The 21,653-nt window shown below is 39.0% G+C and overlaps 1 protein-coding gene across 1 annotated transcript in view; it reads left to right on the top strand.

Moving 5' to 3' along the window:
- The window catches only part of notch2.S (notch 2 S homeolog), a 99,684-nt gene that overhangs the window by 62,393 nt on the left and 15,638 nt on the right, over nt 1–21,653 (top strand). The window contains exons 9-22 of the mRNA XM_018261160.2: nt 582–695; nt 6,902–7,015; nt 7,381–7,614; nt 8,644–8,754; nt 10,175–10,367; nt 10,526–10,671; nt 10,992–11,105; nt 15,787–15,906; nt 16,225–16,377; nt 17,521–17,749; nt 18,093–18,294; nt 19,403–19,556; nt 20,722–20,906; nt 21,429–21,561. Of these exons, the coding sequence (XP_018116649.1) occupies nt 582–695; nt 6,902–7,015; nt 7,381–7,614; nt 8,644–8,754; nt 10,175–10,367; nt 10,526–10,671; nt 10,992–11,105; nt 15,787–15,906; nt 16,225–16,377; nt 17,521–17,749; nt 18,093–18,294; nt 19,403–19,556; nt 20,722–20,906; nt 21,429–21,561 (2,202 nt within the window). The remainder of the gene's footprint in view (nt 1–581; nt 696–6,901; nt 7,016–7,380; nt 7,615–8,643; nt 8,755–10,174; nt 10,368–10,525; nt 10,672–10,991; nt 11,106–15,786; nt 15,907–16,224; nt 16,378–17,520; nt 17,750–18,092; nt 18,295–19,402; nt 19,557–20,721; nt 20,907–21,428; nt 21,562–21,653) is intronic.

Below are 21,653 nucleotides of genomic sequence, written 5' to 3'. Positions count from 1 at the left end.
GTACCCAAGAGTCTCAGGCCCCAACCCTGGACAATTCTCTTCCTTATTTCCAACACTTTTCCACTTTTTTATACTGTTAAATATTGTACAGGTATGGGATCTGTTATCTGGAAACCTGTTATCCAGAAAGCTTCAAATTACAGAAAGGCTTTCTCCTATAGACTTCCTTTTATCAAAATAATTCAAATTTTTAAAAATGATTTAATTTTTCACTATAATAATAAAAGAGTACCCCGTATTTGATCCAAACTCAGATATAATGAATTCTTATTGGAAGCAAAACAAGCTTATTGGGTTTATTTTATGTTTACATGATTTTCTAGTAGACTTAATGTATGGAAATTCAAATTATGGAAAGATCTGTTATGCGGTAAACCCGAGCATTGTGAATAACAGGTCTAATAGGGAATGATGTGCAACCTCTTGCAACATATAAGGATATTTTTATTACAATATGCCCCATTTGATATAGAAATTGTATAGTGCTGGTGTTAAAGATAAAAAAAATAATCCCCTACACAATAAGAGAAGACAAAAATGCATATCCTGGATAAAGTCTATGTTTTCGTGTTCACCCACAGGTTACAAGGGAATACACTGTGAAATTGAGATCAACGAATGCCAAAGCAACCCCTGTGTGAACAATGGACAGTGTGTTGATAAAGTCAATCACTTTGTGTGCGTTTGCCCTCCAGGTGAGTGACCAGAAACCAAAGCTGCAAATGATCAATTAGGGGCGTCCAAATAACAATTCTGTAAGTAGGGTTATCTTCATGTATTGAATAAACAGTGAAGTATGAATGAATTTGCTTATTATGCAAAATAAATATAAATGAACAGCATTACAAATGATTAGAATTAGTCCACTGATTTTAGTGAGTGTTTCTAAGATAAAATATAAATGGGCTTATTGGAAAGGAGGTTCTAAGGGCCATGATCTGAACTTGTGCCTGGCCCTTCATAAAATAACCTTTATGCGTTAGAGAATATAAATGGCTTCCCATAGTACCCTTCCTATGTATTGCAGACATTCTAACTTGCTTGGGGATGTCCAGCCTTTGGCCCTTCAACTTCTTCCCTGGGGTGATTGGAAATGCTATTCAATAACAGCTGGAGGGTTATATGCCCAGGAATTATCTCATTTTTGGAAAATCTATCATAAACTATATCTTAGACCCCAGGGGATTTCTTTTCTAATACTAATATCTTCCTGTTTTGGTGGTGTCAACTCAACATTCCTCCTTTGAACTCAAGGAACCTGGAGGGGCCTATAACTTCTAAAAAAAAGTAAATAAGTTTATTATGTCCATTACTCAGTCATCACTGATTGTTATCATCCCTGGAAAAGTAGCATTTAAACCCATGTCAGCTATTACAGCCTGGGGCAATTCACGTACTGGTTTTCCAGATGTGTTAGGTGTGTTCAGGTATACATCAAGGCAGAGTAGCTTGTATAGTGGGAACGGAGGGGAAACATTTACCAAAACACATCTTAAAGATTTAACAACCTGGCAAAATTCTGTACTCTGTTTCCTGCATCAGGGATCAGACTTTTTGTTCGATAAAAAAAATGTAACATTTTAATATTTAGTTGGGATAAGGGAATGCAATCATTTCATGAAAGCATTTTGAACAGATGAACAGGTAATGTTATTAAAGGGATCCTGTCATCGGAAAACATGTTTTTTTCAAAACACATGAGTTAATAGTGCTACTCCAGCAGAATTCTGCACTGAAATCCATTTCTCAAAAGAGCAAACAGATTTTTTTATATTCAATTTTGAAATCTGACATGGGGCTAGACATTTTGTCAATTTCCCAGCTGCCCCTGGTCATGTGACTTGTGCCTGCACTTTAGGAGAGAAGTGCTTTCTGGCAGCTGCTGTTTTTCCTTCTCATTGTAACTGAATGTGTCTCAGTGGGATATGGGATTTTACTATTGAGTGTTGTTCTTAGGGTAGGGACACACTGGGCGATTTGGGGAGATTTAGTCGCCTGGCGACTAATCGCCGCGACTTTCCACGACCAATCTTCCCCGAATGCCTCCCCTCACTCTGCGCCTGGATAAAATGAAAAATCGCCTGCGCTAATCACACGCGGCGATTTGTTTTCCGAAGTCGCCCGAAGTTTCCTCGTGAGGCAACTTCGGGCGATTTCGGAAAACGAATCGCCGTGTGTGATTAGCGCCGGCGACTTTTCATTTTATCCAGGCGCAGAGTGAGGGGAGGCATTCGGGGAGAAAAGTCGCTGCGATTAGTCGCCAGGCGACTAAATCTCCCCAAATCGCCCAGTGTGTCCCTACCCTAAGATCTACCAGGCAGCTGTTATCTTGTGTTAGGGAGCTGCTATCTGGTTACCTTCCCATTGTTCTTTTGTTTGGCTGCTGGGGGGAAAAAGGGAGGGGTGTTATCACTCTAACTTACAGTACAGCAGTAAAGAGTGATTGAAGTTTATCAGAGCACAAGTCACATGACTTGGGGCAGCTGGGAAATTGATATTATGTCTAGCCCCATGTCAGATTTCAAAATTGAATATAAAAAATCTCTTTGCTCTTTTGAGAAATGGATTTCAGTGCAATATTCTGCTGGAGCAGCACTATTAACTGATTCATTTTGAAAAAAAAAAATTCTCCCATGACAGTATCCCTTTAATGAACTGTATTAATGTTAATGCAGTTCTGCTTCTTATTAGAGTCCAGTTGTAATACTATGACAACTAAAATGATTTACTGCTTTCAGGGTATGCCAATTGTGAGTAGCTTTGTAGAACTACAAATCCATAATTTGTACCTTAATTGTTGGCTGTCCAGGAGTTAAAATAGAGAGGTCCCTGGCAATGTAGATAGCTTGTGTTCCCCCCTTCTGAGGGTTGGTGGAATTACATAAATTGGCAATGTCCATACTGGAGTCCTCCAGTTCTTCTTGAACTAAAATACTGGACTTGAAGTTCAACAACAGCTAGAGGGCAGTAGGCTAGACATTCCTGATGTTTCTAATGAAAATATCTTACACGTGTTATGCTTTTGTACTTGTATCTTGTAAAAGGCCTCGACTAAAACCTGTGTGTTGGGTGGTAAGGAGCCAAGGTTACATGACAGGAGATGCTCAGACATACTTATTCCATACAACATGCAGAGCTTATCCACTCCCTATAGGACTCTCCCTAAACTGCCGGTGCCTCTGCTTAGAATAACCACAGAGAACACTTTTGCCAGAATTCATGTTTGTTCAGTTCTTATAATCCAGAGCTCTGCAGACTTGTGATTGTTGGCTAAAGGAGCTTTTATGCAAAAATTTCTTCAACTGTTTCACTCATGTAGCAAAATGTACAGCATCCTGCTGGGCCCAAAGAGATGTGGGTGAGAAAGAATGTTTGATATCTTGAGAAACTGTCCTAAGGCAAGGCTGCAGATACAGAAGCAGAAAGATCTTGAAATTGTTTAATGTTAACCTATTGTTCTCTCGGATTGTTGTACGTGGAAACAAATATTTAGTCTATTGCCTCAAGCCCCACACCTTTCTGCGTGTTTAGCCCAATTACTTGTTTAACTGTGAGGTGTGTCAGTATTTGCCAGCACAGTAATGAGAATTCACCTTCTTTCTTTGTATTTCCTACTTAAATGTGGACATTGCTAATTGCTAATTTGTGTGGCTGCATCTGGCTGTTGGCTGAATTGTGCAGAACTGAACAAGTTTAATGGTTTAGGTAAATTCATTCACAGAGATGTCATCAACCAATGATCACAATAATGATCTGGGCCTCAGAGCAATATTCATGCATGGAGTATATCCTCCATGTGTTGAAGAAATATAGTTAGGTAACTTACAAAATAAAGCATTATTTCATTCAAATCTTCCTTAACCCAGTAGGCAAGTTTATAAGGTCTCATAAACACTTGGCAAATGTCAGCTTTAGGTTGAACATTGAGCTGATTCATTGTCATGGGTTGCTGCCCAGGTATAAATTTGCCCAGTGTATACAGTATAAATGATCTGTAGCATTGCAACATGACTGTGTAATCCCTGTCTATGAGGTTCTGAATCACTCTGCTTGATGATATGGCCTTTTTTATGAGTTTTTGCAGGCAGGTGATTCAGAGCTGTGTGTCTGCTTTGTCCTTTCATCCTTAATTGTCTTAGTTGTTGACATGTTTGTCTCCATGTCAATATCTCTTACATGTGTGTGTCTGACAATATTTTTCATTGTGAGACACCAACATGTGAGTGTATCACTGTAGTTCCTGCCACACGTGCCCTAGCAAAGGTTTCTTCCTGCTTATTGAGCAAGTTCAAATATGGCCTCTAAGCACAATCAGCTCATCATTTCAGAATTATCTCAACTGCTACATCCCAATGGGGTCGAATGATTTGATCATACTTTATTACACTACTTGATTTGTATTTATTTTGTCAGTGACCATGAGAAACAGTAGGTGCAGTACAGGTACATTGTACACAATTCCATGAATCCTGCTGAATATTTTCTTGTCTCCTACCCCATTCTGATTTTTTATAAGATATCTAAAATAAAAAACTTGAAAGTTAAAAATCAGAGAGATCTCCTAGCTGAGGCCTTTTCAGTCCATAGCTTATTTGCAGCATGCCATTACCTTCTAAATTCATTCCCTACTCTGCCTTGTCTCCTATTTGATTTGTTTTTAAACTTCAAACCATGGCATGTTATTTCTTCAGGCTATCTTTATGGCCCTGCTCATTGCCTTTTACATCCCTTTTTCTGTTTCATTTGCCATCATAAAAATGCAGTGATTCCCCCAGGGACTTCTCACATTCATGCTCATCATGACAGGTCCTACGTCTTGTTCCTACATGTCTAAGATTTATGGACATTGGTCTTGTCCTTTTCAGTCACTGATTAATGTCCTAAAAATGTCCTCCAGCTCTGATCATGGTACTTAAATGTATCATATTACTTCTAATATCTTTGTACAGATCTACTAGTATGATGGTACATCAACAAATTCCTTTAAGGTAATTCCAGAAAATGAAATAATATAAATTATGGCTAAAGTATACCTGACTGTTGCATTTGTTTGACTGATGGGATCCATTATCCATACACCATTTATGCAGAAAGCTCTGAAATACTTCAATTGAGTCCTATTTTAGTAAACAATTCTTATTTTTTTTGTCTGAATTTCCTTTTTCTCTGCAATAATAAACAGTACATTGTGCTTGATGGTAACTGCATATATGTATGTTGGTGGCAAAACAATCCTATTGTTTTTAATGCTTCAGTTTTTTGAGAAAAGTTGCTCCTTAGTTGACCAGGATGTTAGTGACAGATAAGACATCATGTCATGCACATATTTTTCCATATATTTGGTCTATTTCTGAACAATCACTTCAATGCTATATGTAAGTAGCCCTCAAAATCAGTTTGGGTGAGCAACCCTTTACCAAAGTTCATTAACCACAAACTGGCAGAACTGCACAAGCCTGACTAACAGTTTAGATATGGAAAATAGTTCTAATGTCTGACTAACTGCACAGCACTACAAATGTTTATTATTATGGAATTAATTGGCATCAAGTTCACACTATAGCTGATTAAAGATAGATCTATGGTTCTGTTGAGTTTTATTGAAGCTTAAAGAACTTTCCAGCTTGTTTGGCCAAGTTGTCCCAGACACACAGACTCCCAGTTGAGAAGAGTTGAGTAAACTTTGCACCGTCTATCAGACACAGGCTTCCCCTTTTGTTAGAATTAAGGGAAATATGTTGTTAGACAGGGATGGAATGCAACCAAGAAATGGCCTTATGGAAATAATATTGGCTTTCATAATAATGGGGTTATAGGGTGGAGGTAATGTGTTAAGTTTGAGCTTTTAATGCATTCCACTTAAATTGGCAGGAGAAACATAGTAAAGGAAAGTGTATGTGAGGATAAAGGTCTGTTTGCTCTAAGCCAAAACACATTGTTCGTGGGACAGCATAGTGTTAGAAAGCTTCTATTCAGGTAATAAGTAACTGGCTAATTTATTGGTCATATTTTTTCAGTGACTCCTGGCTTCCAAGTCCTAATTTATAAATTACAGATTACGTTTGTGAGAACTGAATTCTGAATGGTTTATTGCTCCACATAGATGTAGATTCTGGCCTTTACCCCAGTTGGTGTATGTACAGTTGGTACAGAGACAGATTTAGAAGAAGAAACAGCTGTTGATAGTGGTTATAACAATTAAAGGAGAAGCAAAGGCATATTTAATTAGGCACCCCAAGTGATATACTTAATTCACACCCTGGTGCTCCTATCAGGAGAAAGCTGCACTGGTCCGGGGGTTCTTCCAGCGAGCACCATGGAGCTGAGGGGAGGGGAGATTTCCCCTCAGAGGCACCCGAGGCCTCAGGGTCCTAGTGCCTACTGTCCAAACACCCCACCCGCACGCGAGCGTGCATGTGCTACAGCGCAGGGTAACTGTGTGATCCCAATACAAATTAGGATGCAGCTGGGCAGCATGCCGCCCCTAAAATTTTGCCACCCTGGGCAGACGCATGCTCAGTAGAACAAAATAGCCGATTTCTTTGTTCAGCTTTTCGTGCTACTGTGCATGCGCAACTGAAAAAGCGACAGCTCCATGGTGCTTGCTGGAAGAACCCTGGGCCGATGGAAGAACCATACCCAATAAGTTTTGGTGGTGATGAAATGAAAAGTTTCCTTTGGCCCTCTCCAAAGAGAAATTCCAGGTTTTCAGGTCATTAATGCACCTTTTCCATTTTTGTTTGGACCGACCATGGTTACAGTTGGGTTCCAAACCAAAATGCAGAATTATTCAATCCCTGTTGGAGATCTGTGACTATCAACTGGTTCCTCGTTTCTATGTGCTATTGTACATGTTATATGGTATGTTGTAAAATTTCTTTCTCATGATGTCCCTTTCCAGGTTTCGCCGGAACAGTGTGCCAGATTGATATAGATGACTGCAACAGCACTCCATGTCAGAATGGCGCCAAATGCGTTGATCATCCAACTGGCTATGATTGTCTTTGTGCAATAGGTAGGCCTTATCACTAGGGACATTGGCTACAGGTCCATTCAAGGAGTCACAATCGCTCCACTTTTTGTATGAGGATGAGTACATCATTTATTCTTTATGAAAAAAAACATAATTTAATAATTCCTTGCTAAATTATGTGGGAATAATACACTAAGCTTCATTTAAGATAACTATACTATAAAGTCAAAATGTTGGTTTTAGCTCATTCTATTCAATCCTCTTCCTTTCTGTAGGCCAATGTTCCTCCAGGCTTGGGCTTTGCAGGCCTACCATTGTCCAAACATATTTTTAGCATTTGATATACATTATTCTTGATTCATCAGTGTTTTTTTATAGTATATATATCTTATTCTTTGATGTTGCAGGCTTCACAGGTGTTTTGTGTGAAGAAAATATCAACAACTGTGAACCACCTCCCTGTCATTATGGAACATGCCAAGATGGCATCGACTCCTATACGTGCATTTGTGAGCCTGGCTATATGGGTGCCATATGCAGTGATCAGATCAATGAATGTTTGAGTAACCCTTGTCTCAACGAAGGCCGATGTGTTGACCTTGTCAATGGGTATCAGTGTAACTGCCTACCTGGAACATCTGGTAAGTGGAAAAATACTCTAACCAACTTAACATGTTATTATTATTATTAACGTGTACTTCTAGAGTGCCAACATATTCCGCAGCGCTGTACAATAAATGGTTTTATACAACATACAGAATTAAATACACAGGGACCAGTAACCGAGGGTCCTTCCCAAAAGAGCTTACAATTTAGCACTTTACTTTATAAATTACTTTTTTGTTTTAAGATTTTATACCATTTCATACTTTCCCCTTAGTAGACCCTGTACTGTTAGAGACAAGAACTGATTTAGTCCCACTTTAACACCCAGTGCACTCCACTCTGTATAATGAACTTTTCTTTAGTACAGGAACAAATGTTTCACTGATTGTTTAGAGAAGCTAGAAATTGGGAATGCCTAGAAGATAAGGAAGCTCCCGGGAGCCAGTCTGTGTGTTGCACTTCACATGTACTTATATCTTGAGTAAACAGAAATATGTAACAGAAATCCTTGCTGATCTATGAGAAATGTATCAGATCTACCCAGGTGTTTAATCTTTCTCTGCCTCTGTTTATATATGGGGGTTGCAGCTATAAAGTTTATTATACTGCAGGATTCTCATGATATGGCTTGAAATTGTAGACACAGTGAGAGAGATACGTCATTAGAATTTTATTAGTCAGATGGTTCTGTTTTTTATGAAGCACAGAGGAGCTGCCATTTTGCTCAGATGCTCCCTGGCGTTAGCATTGCTCAGGGTAGTGTTGATACTTTTTACTAGGGATGAGCTGCACGCAAATCTAAACAATTTTCAGGATTTCCAAGATGCAGGGAAAAGCTGATGAAAATACTGTCAAGATAACAGCCTGTGAAAGTGACTGTGTCTGTGTTCACAAAGGGGGAGAGTGAGATAAAACTCCTTGGGACTGACTTAGAACAATAAATATACAGCAATACAGGACAGCATATCCCCATTTTCTCTGCACTGAACAACAGCTACAATATAAGGGATATCCACTTTGCATTTTGAGGTTTCCCAGGCTTAATTCCTGTTCCTATCTTGTAGGTCCAACATGTGAGAAGAATGTTAATGACTGCGCAAGCAACCCTTGCACCTATGGGAACTGCGTGGATGGAATAAACCGCTATGATTGTGTCTGCTCCCCGGGATTTACAGGTACAGTTTACTAATAGAGAAGCAGCACATTATATACATCATTCACCATGTTTTATAAAAAACTAGCCACCCTAGAAATAGGAAAGAGACAGTAATTCACTTTCAGTAATTCACCTCAGGCCCCCATTGCTTCCTGCACTGGAACAAAAATGGCCTTTATAAGCTGAACCAAAATACACTCCATGCAACATTGCCACACAAGCTGCATAGTACTTTGCACACAAAGAGAATTCTAAAAAAAAAAATATTAATTGTGACTAAATTACCCTTTTCTATCATTGTGAGTTGGCCGTTGTACGGTGATTGGCACGTTATTACCCAGGGCGCACACAGGTGTTTAGATGCAGAACGGATATCTGAGTCTGACAGTAAAAAGTATTCCTTAGTGATCTAGTTAAATGCAGTTTTACCAAGGCACATTATAAACATCAAGCCAATAGTTCCAGTAAGGATCCTGCGAGTAGACAAGCGCAGGGAGCTGTAGATAATATTATAATGAGTTATTATAATTATTTTCCTTTTTAGGTAATAAACACAATAGATTGTTACATTTTCACAATATTTATGATACATTTTTAGAGACTAAGGGGAGGATTTACTAAGGTTCGAGTTAAAAAAGTTCAAATTTCGAAGTAATTTTTTGAATACTTCGACCATCGAATAGGATACTACGACTTCGAATTTACTTTGACTTCGATTCGAAGTAAAAATCGTTTGAATATTCGACCATTCGATAATCGAAGTACTGTCCCTTTAAAAAAACTTCAACTTCAATACTTCGCCAAATTAAACCTGCCGAAGTGCTATGTTAGCCAATGGGGACCTTCTACAATCATTTTCTAAGTCTTTGTACATCGAAGGAAAATCCTTCTATCGTCCTCTAAAATCGTTTGAATGAACAATTTTCCTTCGATTGTTCGTACGCTAAATTCGGCGATATTCGAAGTCGAAGGATTTCAATTCGAGGGTCGAATTTCGAAGTTTTTTTAACTTCGAAATTCGACCCTTAGTAAATCTGCCGCTAACTGTGTAGCAGTAATGACACAATCTGATGATGAGTAGTAAAGGGGAGACCTCTAGTGGCAACCTGAGTGCTTTAATGGACACATCAAATCAGATCATTTTATTGTTTTAATGTTTCTTTTTTTTCCATGAAAAGTTACACTTCTGTAATAAAGTTTTATGGAAAATATCCAGATAATGTAAAGGAGCATTCATGCAAGGTCACATCTCCATTGCTTTCATGTTAGTTGTAAGCTTTGCACAACACAAATCATTGGATCGCTCTCACATGATTGCTTGGGCTGTGTCACAGGATAGAGATCAGGGATCAAAAATGCCAGATACAAGTGCTGCCCTCTAACAAGTAAAGCTACATGTGTTCCCTTCAAACAAATATGATTTATTCTGCATTTACTAGGCCCGCAGTGTAAAGATGACATTGATGAGTGCGCCTCGAACCCTTGTCATAATGGAGGAACGTGCATAAATGAACAGAACAGATTCCGCTGCATCTGTCCCGAGGGATTTCGACAGCCCAGCTGTTTTTCGCAGGTGGACGAATGTGTCAATAACCCGTGTATCCACGGCAACTGCACAGATGATGTCAATGGGTGGGTCACATTTTTCATGTGTTTATCATGTGTTCATTCAGCAAATTATGTAAGAATTTAATATAACCCAGGCCCAGCGATAGGTCTAACATGGAATAGTTATCGTACACTTCTCCTATGCCCTTACAGCTTTTACATATCAGATAATATTTGTACAGGTACAAGTGTCTCTGCCAACCAGGCTGGACCGGCAAGAAATGTGAAGGGGATAAAAACGAGTGTCTCTCCAACCCCTGTCAGAATGGGGGGACATGCAATGATCTGGTGAATGGATACAGATGCTCCTGCAAGAAGGGGTTCAAGGGTAAGCGAGACGCTAGATAATTCTTTCCATCCAGTACCAGGGAACATACTTTATTAAAATTACCGGTAAGAGACTTTTAAAGATGATTATTTTAATGAGAACTGAGAGGGTTTTACTGGTGCTGAGACATGGGGAATTTAGAGGGGGCTAGGAACATACCATTTCATATGTGGAATGCATGGAATAGAAAAATTCTACAAAATGCGATACTGGCTTCTTTTCCTGTGACATTACAATCATTTAAGGCCCTGCTTATTCTGGAATGTTGAGAAACTTCCAAACCCTCCATAAGCATGCATTTGTTTGATGTGTGTGTGTAGGTTACAACTGTCAGATTGACAACGATGAATGTGCTTCAAATCCGTGTTTGAACCATGGGACATGCAGAGATGGGATCAATGGTTACACGTGCCACTGTGTGCTGCCGTACACCGGTAAGTGTGCATCACCCGCCTTCATGGGAAGAGCTTGTCTTACGGGATTTCTCCTAAGATTTGCTGGACTTTGGGGATACCTAATCTTCCTGGGACTCAAACTTATATATTTGGACAATCAAATCTGGGTGCAGGATCCAAAGTGTTGCATATAATCTTAATGAAAAGATCCGCACTCCATTATGTGCAAAATTCAAAGTTCTTTTATTGTGTACATAAATCTGACGTTTCAGCCCCCCATTGGGGGGATCCTTATTATGTACACAATAAAAGAACTTTGAATTTTTCACATAATGGAGTGCGGATATATATATATATATATATATATATACTGTATATGGATAATGTATCAATTATATGTATAAAGGGTATACGGATTGTGTTATTAGGTTGTTTGCTTGTGGAGGCATATAGGAAGGTGCATACTTTCCTACTGTTCGGATTTTTGTTCAGTTTCATATAGTATAATAAGTGCATCTAAAATAAAATGATGGGAATCTGGTTGAAGCAAACAAGGGAAAGTTGTGCTCACCACTAGTCTTTCAAAACATTAAGTAGGGGATGCACTGAGGTTGTGACCACAAAATTCACATACAAGAGGTCTAAACTCAACCCATTGTCAATATGTTAAGGACATTGAAACATTTTGGGGCTCATTTATCAACACTGGGCAAATTTGTCCATGAGCAGTTACCTATAGCAACCAGTCATTGATTATCTTTTTGAAGCCAGCTGCAAGTAGAACAATGAATGCAGCAATCTGATTGGTTGTCATGGGTTACTGCCCATGGGCAAATTTGCCCAGTGTTGATAAATGACCCCCTTTGTGCCTTAAGCTGCTAAAAATGCCTTCCTCTTTAAACAAAACAGGGATTGTTTGTCCATATATTGCAATATATTTAAGCTGGCCAACTACGTCAAAGTCATCCCATATCTGGCCAGTCCTATGCTCAATTTTCATCTGGTTCATTAAGAATTCTATTGCTTCAATATAAATTTTACAAAGGGACTTTTACCTGCAACTTACTCGCTGCTTTCAAAGTAAAACTCCCAAACTTGGCTGCCCTTTTATTGACCACCAGTGGGATCACCTGACTATAGCTGGGAAGGGTGGGAGCTACAACATGGAGCTGGTCACTGCTCCTGTATAACTATAACAAACAAGGGAAAGTTGTGCTCACCACTAATTTTGAAAACCATTAGGCGGGGGTGCAATGAGGCTGTGACCACAAAATTCACATAGACAAATGCAAGAGATCCTCTGCACTCAACCCATTATCAATATATTAAGGACATTGAAACATTCTGTGCCTTGAGCTACGTCAAAGTCATCTCCGGTGTGACCAGTTACTACGCTCAACTTGCATCTAATTCATTAAAAATTATATATATATATATATATATATATATATATATATATATATACTGTATATGGATACTGTATGAATTATATTTTTAGGGATGGACAAAGAATCAGATCCTTGGTTTCTTTGCCATTATCTCCTTACTTACTGTAGTCTTTTTATATGATAACATCTGACATGCTGATAATGGCATTAGAGGGCATACTTTCCTACTGTTCTGATTTTTGTTCAGTTTAGTTCAGTATAATAAGTGCATCTGAAATGAAATGATGGGAATCTGGTTGAAGCATACAAAGAAAAACAGCCTCTGCTGGAGTTATCACTTGTGGCTTCCTGGCTGAGTAGACATGGCACCTGCTGGAGCTTAACAAAGGAATCAGGTTCTGATTAGAACCCGCTTCTGCTTTCCTGAATGGCTCATTCAGCCCATTGCTTCACTGTCTGCATTCAGCTATTTCCTCTGTTTTTCAGTCCAGAATTTCATAACCAATTTTTTAGGTTACAGTCAGCCGCATTTTCATAATAACGGAGAGCACAACGTGGCCAGCCAATCAAAGAAGCTTCTTCTGCCCCTTAAGGGGGTAGTTCACCTTTGGGTTAACTTTTAGTATGTTATAGAGTCGCTTATTCTAAGAAACTTTTCAATTGGTCTTTATTTTTTATTTTTTTAAAGCTTTTAAATTATTTGCCTCCTTCTTCTGACACATGGGGGTCTCTGACCCCATCCATTAACAAGTCCTCTGTAAGGCCACAAATGTATTGTTATTGCTATTTTGTATTACTCATCTTTTATATTCAGGCTCTCTCCTATTCATATTCCAGTCTCTTATTCAAATCAGTGCATAGTTGCTAGGGTAAGATGGACCCTCGCAATCAGATTTCTGGAACTGAAAATTGGAGAGCTGCTGAATAAAAAAGTTAAATGACTCAAAAACTACAAACAGTAAAACATAAAAAACAATTGCATATTGTCTCAGCATGTCACTACATCGTACTAAAAGTTAACTTAAAGTTGAACAACCCCTTTAAACTTCAGTTTTCATATTTCATTTTACTCCTTTTTTTTTAATCCTTATTGTAGCTACGGATGGAATGCCAATTCCTAAAATTATTATTCTTTCTACACAAACCTTTTTAATGGAAATTGACTCCATTAAAACTGCAGTAGCTATAGATCAACTTGTTGCCTCCTAAGGCTGTAGTTTAGCAATAACAAGATGTTGGAGACTGCTAGTCCCTGTGAATACTCCTCTCCCATTGGATGCATTGTAACACTTCATTTTAACTTCAGTTGCTTCCCTTAGGGGGTTATGTTTCCTGAACTCTTTCCTGAGCAGATTCTATTTTTGGAAGCCTTGTTACCTTCATCATCTTCTCAATGCTAATTATGGTCTTAGAAGAGAATGTTACGATTTTTAAATGGCAAATAGTTTCCACCTGCACATAAGGCTTGGCATGAATAGGAAACCATGGGAAAGGATGGGATATTAAACTAAATTTGCATGGGGGCCAGGGTTTGGAAGGAAGATTTCTTCAAGATGAAAATCATTGTCCCCATGTTTGCAAAAAAAAAAAAAAAAGTGTACAGGTTTAAGACAGTAGAGCTCAGAGTATTTTAAGTCACTTTGTCTCTACCCAGGAACTTTGCCTTGGGCTTAGAATAACTTAGAAGCAAGACAGGCCTGTGTAATAATATCTAACGCCAGCAGAGGTGCAGCACCCACAACTAAGAAACCATAGACCAAAATTGTCAAAATGTGACAAGGGCATGGTTATGGGACCAGATCTTGCTCAGAGCATGACAAAGAATTCTTATAGTGGATTTGGCTGTGTTGGGGAATTTGGATTTAAATACAAATGTAAATGCCTGAGGGTCAGAACAGCATTTCTTCATGGTCTGCGAGTTTTGCATAACTGAATCTCCTGACTATTAAATCATTATTAACTCCACATGTGTTCCTTTATTGCTGCGTGCTTTTTTTGGAAAGGATGAATTTGCTTGGAAGAAAAAAAAAAGGCAGGTAATATGAACCTTAATATTCCAGGGAAAGTATTTGGTTCCAGATGTGCTTGTGCTCTTTTAAACGAACCGTAATTACAATTATTTATCTTCTATTTTGCAGTTAACGGCTTTCAGATTGTATAAAACAAAGGCATCTCTGTTTTTGCCTGTAGTACTGCAGGGACTCAGACATTTCTGTGTATTACGGGGATGATGATGGTCCTCCAGCTGTTGTATAACCAACATTATTCTGAGAGTTTTAGCAGCAACAGGAGGACCTCAGGCTTTATATCCCTGGGGTATATGGACATTGCTTACAAAATGATCAGAAAACTTTGTTCTCTAATGTCAGTTGTAGACTGAGGTCACAATGACTTGGTTTCTAAAGTGGAAGTATTGTGAAAATGAAAATTTAACGCAAACTTCACCTGATGGAAATAAGACATTTTCTCAATATAATCAATGTAATATGTTTCTATTTCTATTTCTGAAATGATCAAGTTATTTTTTTACTAGCATGAAGAGAGAGTGTAAAGGGGATACTAATGAGTAATTTGAACTTAGAAAGTACTTAGAAAGTTCAATATTTCCATGAGATGAAGTTTACATTACATTTTTATATTTGTGATATGTCTCCTTTAGCTTAAAGGAGAAGGAAAGCTACCAAAGCAGTTTATTGCCAATAGATTAGCCACAGTAGTGCACGCTATAACATTATTTATTTACTATATTTATTCTGTAGAATGCTTTACCATACCTAAATAAACAACTCTAGAAACTCTCTCTGTTTGCTTAGTATAGCAGCTGCCATATTAGCTTGCTGTGACATCACTTCCTTCCTGCGTCTCTCCCTGTTTGCTCATAGCTCTGGGCTCAGATTACAGCAGGGAGGGAAAAGCAAGGGGGAGAGGAGAAAACTGAGCATGCTCAAGCCCTAGCCCTGGAGGTTTGGGTTGGCAGTCTAATACAGAAGCCCATGTGTACACAATAGAAGGAAAGAAATGCAGTGTTTCTTTTGACAGAGGACTCAGAGCAGCATTACTTGAGGGTTTACTGGTGTATTTATATATGATAAAGCTTACTTCATCATTTACTAGTTTATACACATTGTTTTGTCTTTATGCTTCTCATGTTGATCATATAAGAATGTATGTCTGTTTGGAAAAAAAAAAAATATATACATATAATGTAATTTTTTTAAATCATTTTTAAATAACTTTGAAAAAAAAAGCCGTGCAATTTATTTGTACTGTTGGTTCATACTGTCTATAAGTATATATAGCTGCATACTAAGATGTTTCTTCCCTGTAACTAGGTACAAACTGCCAGAACATTCTGACCCCGTGTAACCCTGAACCGTGCTACAATGGTGGAATTTGTCAGGAATCTGAAGATTTCAAAAGTTTCAGCTGTCTGTGTGCAACTGGCTGGCAAGGTAATAATAAACAGAGGCTTGTACTTACGTGTCTGTGAACAGAGTTGGATAAATCATTTTGGGTGCAGCAAACAGAGAATGTAGTGAGAAACAGGCCAGTGTGAAATACATAAAGCAGACTGGTGATGTACCCAGGTGCCCAAAAGCAGACACTTACAAAAGGTTGTAGCGTTGCCAGAATGTTTGTTATAAATTTCAAATTCAATACATAGTAGTGGTGAATGTAGGAACTATTTGACTGGGTCTTAGAACAGGAGAAATAACTGATATTTTAGCCATGGATTAGGCAACTAAGCTTGTTAATGATTTATATTCCAGGTCAAAGGTGTACTATTGATATTGATGAATGTATAACCAACCGCTGCGAAAATTATGGTCGCTGCCAAAATACCAAAGGCGGATACATATGCCATTGCCTCGATGGCTTCGGTGGAGTCAACTGTGAGAACAATATTGACGATTGCCTTTCTAGTAAGTATTATATTGCCTGGCTGTATTATTTTCATTGATGTATAGACCACTGCAATGTAAGGATATGTGTTCCATTACCTCTTTGGTTACTAATTGGAAATTAATGTAAATTATAGATTATTACTTTTCTACATAGGCTGATAAAAGCAGCCAACAGACCATGTTTGTAGCTTATTGGCCCATATATGAGGCCCTCTGAGGGGCCTTCTCCCTGATTTTCAGCCAGATGTTGATCAGGCAGTCTTGATTTTCCCATTGGATCATGGACTGCATTCGCACGTTGATGCAGCCTTCAATCCGACTACCTGAAATATCCGCTCCTAGCTACCTCGCTAAACAAGCAGATCTCATAGTGTATAGCCACCTTTAGAGTTGGTTCTGAAGAGTGTTAGGTTCCAGGGAGATATGGGCACAGGATTATTACCAGAATTAAATACATTTTGCAGCCTGGACTACTTTGCAGCATCCAGTTGTCTCACCAAATGTTTTGACCATGCAGTTGCTGTAAATAAAGACAATACCTAGGGGGCCCATTTACTTAGTTCGAGTGAAGGAATGGAGGAAAAATAGTTTGAATTTTGAATGGTCGAATATGGCTACTTCGACCTTTGACTACGACCTTCGACTTGGAATCGAACGATTCGAACTAAAAATCGTTCGACTATTTGACCATTCGATAGTCGAAGTATTATCTCTTTAAAAAATTCTTCGACCCCCTAGTTCGCCACCTAAAATCTACCGAGGCCAATGTTAGCCTATGGGGAAGGTCCCCATAGGCTTCCTAACAATTTTCTGATCGAAGGCATTTTCGATCGGACGATTATTCCTTCGATCGTTCGATCGCAGGAATAGCGGTAAATCCTTCGACTTCGATATTGGAAGTCGAAGGATTTTACTTCGATGGTCGAATATCGAGCGTTAATTAACCCTCAATATTCGACCCTAGGTAAATGTGCCCCCCAGAGTCAAAAGTCAATGAGATTTAGAGAACAGAGCGTAAAACCAAATTACAGAGTGGATGGAATTGCTACATGGGCAGAGTGACATCTGTATGCCATTATATTTGCCTTGATATTCTCACCCAACTTTTCCAGTCCCAAGTGACATTTTGTATGTGACATGCCATAATAATAATAATTCCAGATCAGTGTCAGAACGGAGCTTCCTGTGTAGATGGAATAAACACTTTCTCTTGTAACTGCCTGGCGGGTTTCCACGGGGACAAGTGCCAGAAAGATGTGGATGAATGTGCAAGCAACCCTTGTAAAAATGGAGGCTCCTGCACAGACTACGTCAACAGCTACACGTGCAAGTGTCAGCCGGGATTTGATGGAATCCACTGTGATAACAACATTGACGAATGCACAGACACGTAAGGGAACATTCTGGCAAATATTTTCTTTTGTTTTTCTTCCTTCACAGGTTGAACATTTGGTCCTTTTAAGATCCAGTTTTGGGCGGTTGGTTCTCCATGTTGATACCATTTTTTGCTCCAGGCTTGTAACACCAGAGTTTGATGATAAATATAGAGACTTAAAATTGAACATATATTTACTTATTTATCTATATTCGAGTAATGCATACAATTCCCAAAGTACATCACCGTAGTAGAAATGGAGCATCATTGTGAGGACTGCCAACAAAATAGTCTATGATTTTTATTAGCTCCATGTATCTGTCCCCATAGGAACTTTTCTTTCTGCCATTCTTTTCAGGTCATGCTTTAATGGTGCTACCTGCGTGGATGGAGTTAATTCCTTCACCTGCCAGTGCCCTCAGGGTTTTACAGGACCATTTTGTCTGTTTGAGATCAATGAGTGTGGGTCACACCCCTGCATTAATGGGGGCACTTGTGTGGATGGAATGGGAACATATCACTGCACTTGTCCTGTTGGCTACAGAGGCAAGAATTGTGAGGTGAGTACCATACAGCTTTGCTAATATCTGTTAAACAAAAAACTATAGGGTCATTGTTGTCCAACCTGCAATCATCTCACCCTAGTTGTATTACAGCTCTCACTGGGGCTCATTTATCAACACTGGGCAAATTTGCCCATGGGCAGTAACCCATGGCAACCAATCAGATTGCTGCATTCATTGTTCCACTTGCTGGCTTTAGAAAGCTAATCACTGATTGGTTGCTATAGGTAACTGCCCGTGGGCAAATTTGCCCAGTGTTGATAAATGAGCCCCAGTATCCCTTATGATGCTTGAACTTGTAGTCTAGTTTCAGTCATTTTTCTTTCTGGGGACTCAGATGAAGTTTGGAAATCAGTCTGGCAAAGCACAAATTAGTATAGAATAAATGATGTGCTTTAATTTAATTTAATAACAGTTGTTTATTGTAAGAAGCACTTTTAAAGGACAAGGAAAGGCAAAAAAATAAAATCCCATTTTTACTTTCTTTAATGAAAAAGAAACCTATCTCCAATATACTTTAATTAAAAAATGTGTACCGTTTTTATAAGAAACCTGACTGTATGCAGTGAAATTCTCACTTCATTTACTGCTGTGGATAGGAATTGTTAGATGGTCCCTAACTGCTGAGCATGGAAACAATCATACTTATGAACAGCAGGGGGAGCCCCCGCCTTACTTCCCAGCCATGCAAAACTCATTTTAGATTATTTTAGACTTTCCTTGTCCTTTAAACAATCAATTTTAGGATCCCAACTCAAAGATTCAAAATTTTGGTTGAAGACCAGTTTTTCATCATATTCTTTGCATTTGCCAGTGCTTCATCTTTAAAGTCATCTATTCTTCATCCATAAAAGTAATTATTAATTATTATTACCTTGGGTGCAAGAGCTGTGAAGGAATGGCACATGAGGTGCAGACAAAGCACAAATGCACAACTATCATCAGAGAACACTGACATCTGTAAAGTCAAATGATACCTGATTAATGGTATTATGGTGTCCCGAAGGCAACCTGTTTGCCATTCTGATGAATAAAGGGAAGTAGTTGATGCTAAACCTATTCAATTCCTACCAAGTGAATCTTATATCCCTTTTTATTCTCTTAGGAATTGGTTGATCTATGCAGTGGTTTTCCATGTAAAAACAAAGGCATCTGCAAGCAAGTGAAAACAGAACCTAAATGCATTTGCCCAACAGGTTGGACCGGCATTTACTGTGATATTCCAGATGTCTCTTGTGAAGTGGCAGCGTCTCAAAGAGGTATATTACCTTTTTATCAGTTCATACTGTATCTGTTATAGATTTAGTGCTGGCAGGGCCTAGGCTTATATTTTTGTACTGACAGTCCCAGGCATTCTGTCCTCTAGAGTAAGGAAAACAGTCTAGGCTGGGGGAGATACTGGGTCTCTTTTATTTACATGGGTGTTAAATTAATGGCAGAGACATATGCTCAGATTCGGGGAGATTAGTCGCCCAGCAAAAAATCTCCTCTTCTGTGGGGCGACTAATCTCCCCGAACAGCCTCCCGTCGGCTAGAATCGAAATCTCCAGCAGGATGGCAATCGGTGCACTTCGTTTTCCGAAGGCAACTTCGGGCGACTTCGTAAAACGAAGCACTCCGAGTGCCATCCCACCGGCAATTTAGATTCTAGCTACTGGGAGGCAGTTTGGGGAGATTAGTTGGTCCAAAGAAGAGGCGATTTATCATCGGGCGACTAAATCTCCCCGAATCTGAGAGTGTGTCTCTGCCCTAAACCAGCACGGTTACCCATAACAGGTGATCTTTAGACACAACCACATTTCATTACTTCACAGTAATATCTTAACTGATCTGTTATGCCAGGAGTGTCCAAAAGGTAGATTGGGATCTATCAATAGACCTTCAGTTGGTGATCAGTAGATCTCAAGACACTGTCAACAAACAGCTTGTCTAAATTACCCTTCTGTTTTATTCTTTTCATTCAGATATTTATTCTGTTAAGGTGACATAAGAAATAGCTGTTTTTTTAAATATAGTAAATAAATTCTCTTATAAATCAATTTAATATTTAAGTAATATTTTCATGGAATAGAATGCTAACAGTGATATTATGAATGTAGATCATAATGGGACAACATCACTAAAAGTAAGCCTATGATTAATGGAGTCTTTCCCAAAACGTGTAAGGTGATGTGGATCCATCAATTGTTGGAATAAATACTCTCTTAATTCATTTTACCCAGAGTGCCACCTATCTGTTTTTGTATCACTAAAAGTAGACCCTGCATTAGTAAATTATGGGCACTCCTGTGTTCTGCAGAATGCATTGCTCCTAGATAAGGGCCTTTCTGTGGAGCTGTTGAGTCTTAGGCCATTAAAAAAACATTTATATGTCTGTGAATCATTTGAGATGATGGGATACTGATTCCTGTGTTATTACCCCAGGTGTGGCAGTGCAAGATCTGTGTCAGCATGCTGGTGTTTGCATCAATACTGGCTTCAGTCACCGTTGCCAGTGCCGACAAGGCTACATGGGCAGTTACTGTGAAGGGGAACTGGATGAGTGTGCCTCCAATCCGTGTCAGAATAGCGCTACTTGCGTGGATCGTCATGGGGGATATGAGTGCAAGGTATCCTCTTTCATCTCTTTGGAATCATAGTGATATAGCTTCTTATTCAAAAGAGAGGAAATATCATTGTATCGAAGCAATTGCTAGCTCCTTCAATATCTGCTTTAGCCTTGGCTCACCTTTGCTAATCCGTTGGTAGTAATATTATATTACCTCTGACCCTCCAACTTTTATTGAATCATTGTCTCATTTGTCAACAATCGTTGGCAGGTTGGGTGATTAATTAATCGCAAAATTAGACTGATGGTCCACAGGGCACATTCTCCTCCAGAATTTTTCAGCTGCAGGATAAGTATCTGAATGTAGGGTGTATTCTATAATTGACTCCACTAAAATCCAATGGAATTGCTGCTAGTGATAGGTGGGGTTAGTTTGTCTTGACTGCTAGTGTTTAATCAAATGTCTTGCTAGGAGACACCTACTTTTTATGGGGGTCTTTCCTGGGTAGTAGGCGACACACTGCTTCTCATTATTACACCATGCTCACTAATGCATTCTTACTATTTATCTTTGTTGTGACAGTGCTTGCCAGGGTACCAAGGAGTAAACTGCGAGTATGAAATAGACGAGTGCCAGCTCCAGCCTTGCCATAACGGTGGGACTTGTGTTGACTTAGTGAATCAGTTCCGATGCTCCTGCCCTCCAGGAACACGAGGTCAGTGCAAGTTAGAATGGACAATTTATGCCTATCCGGCTGCTACTGAAATACATTCCCTGGTTTTAATGTTTTCTTGTATAAGTATGGAT

This window comes from Xenopus laevis, chromosome 4S (assembly GCF_017654675.1).
Source record: "Xenopus laevis strain J_2021 chromosome 4S, Xenopus_laevis_v10.1, whole genome shotgun sequence".
In the NCBI taxonomy this organism is placed as follows: Eukaryota; Metazoa; Chordata; class Amphibia; order Anura; family Pipidae; genus Xenopus; species Xenopus laevis.
The sequence above is the reverse complement of the archived record's forward strand: the minus strand, read 5'-3'. Positions and strand labels throughout refer to the sequence as shown.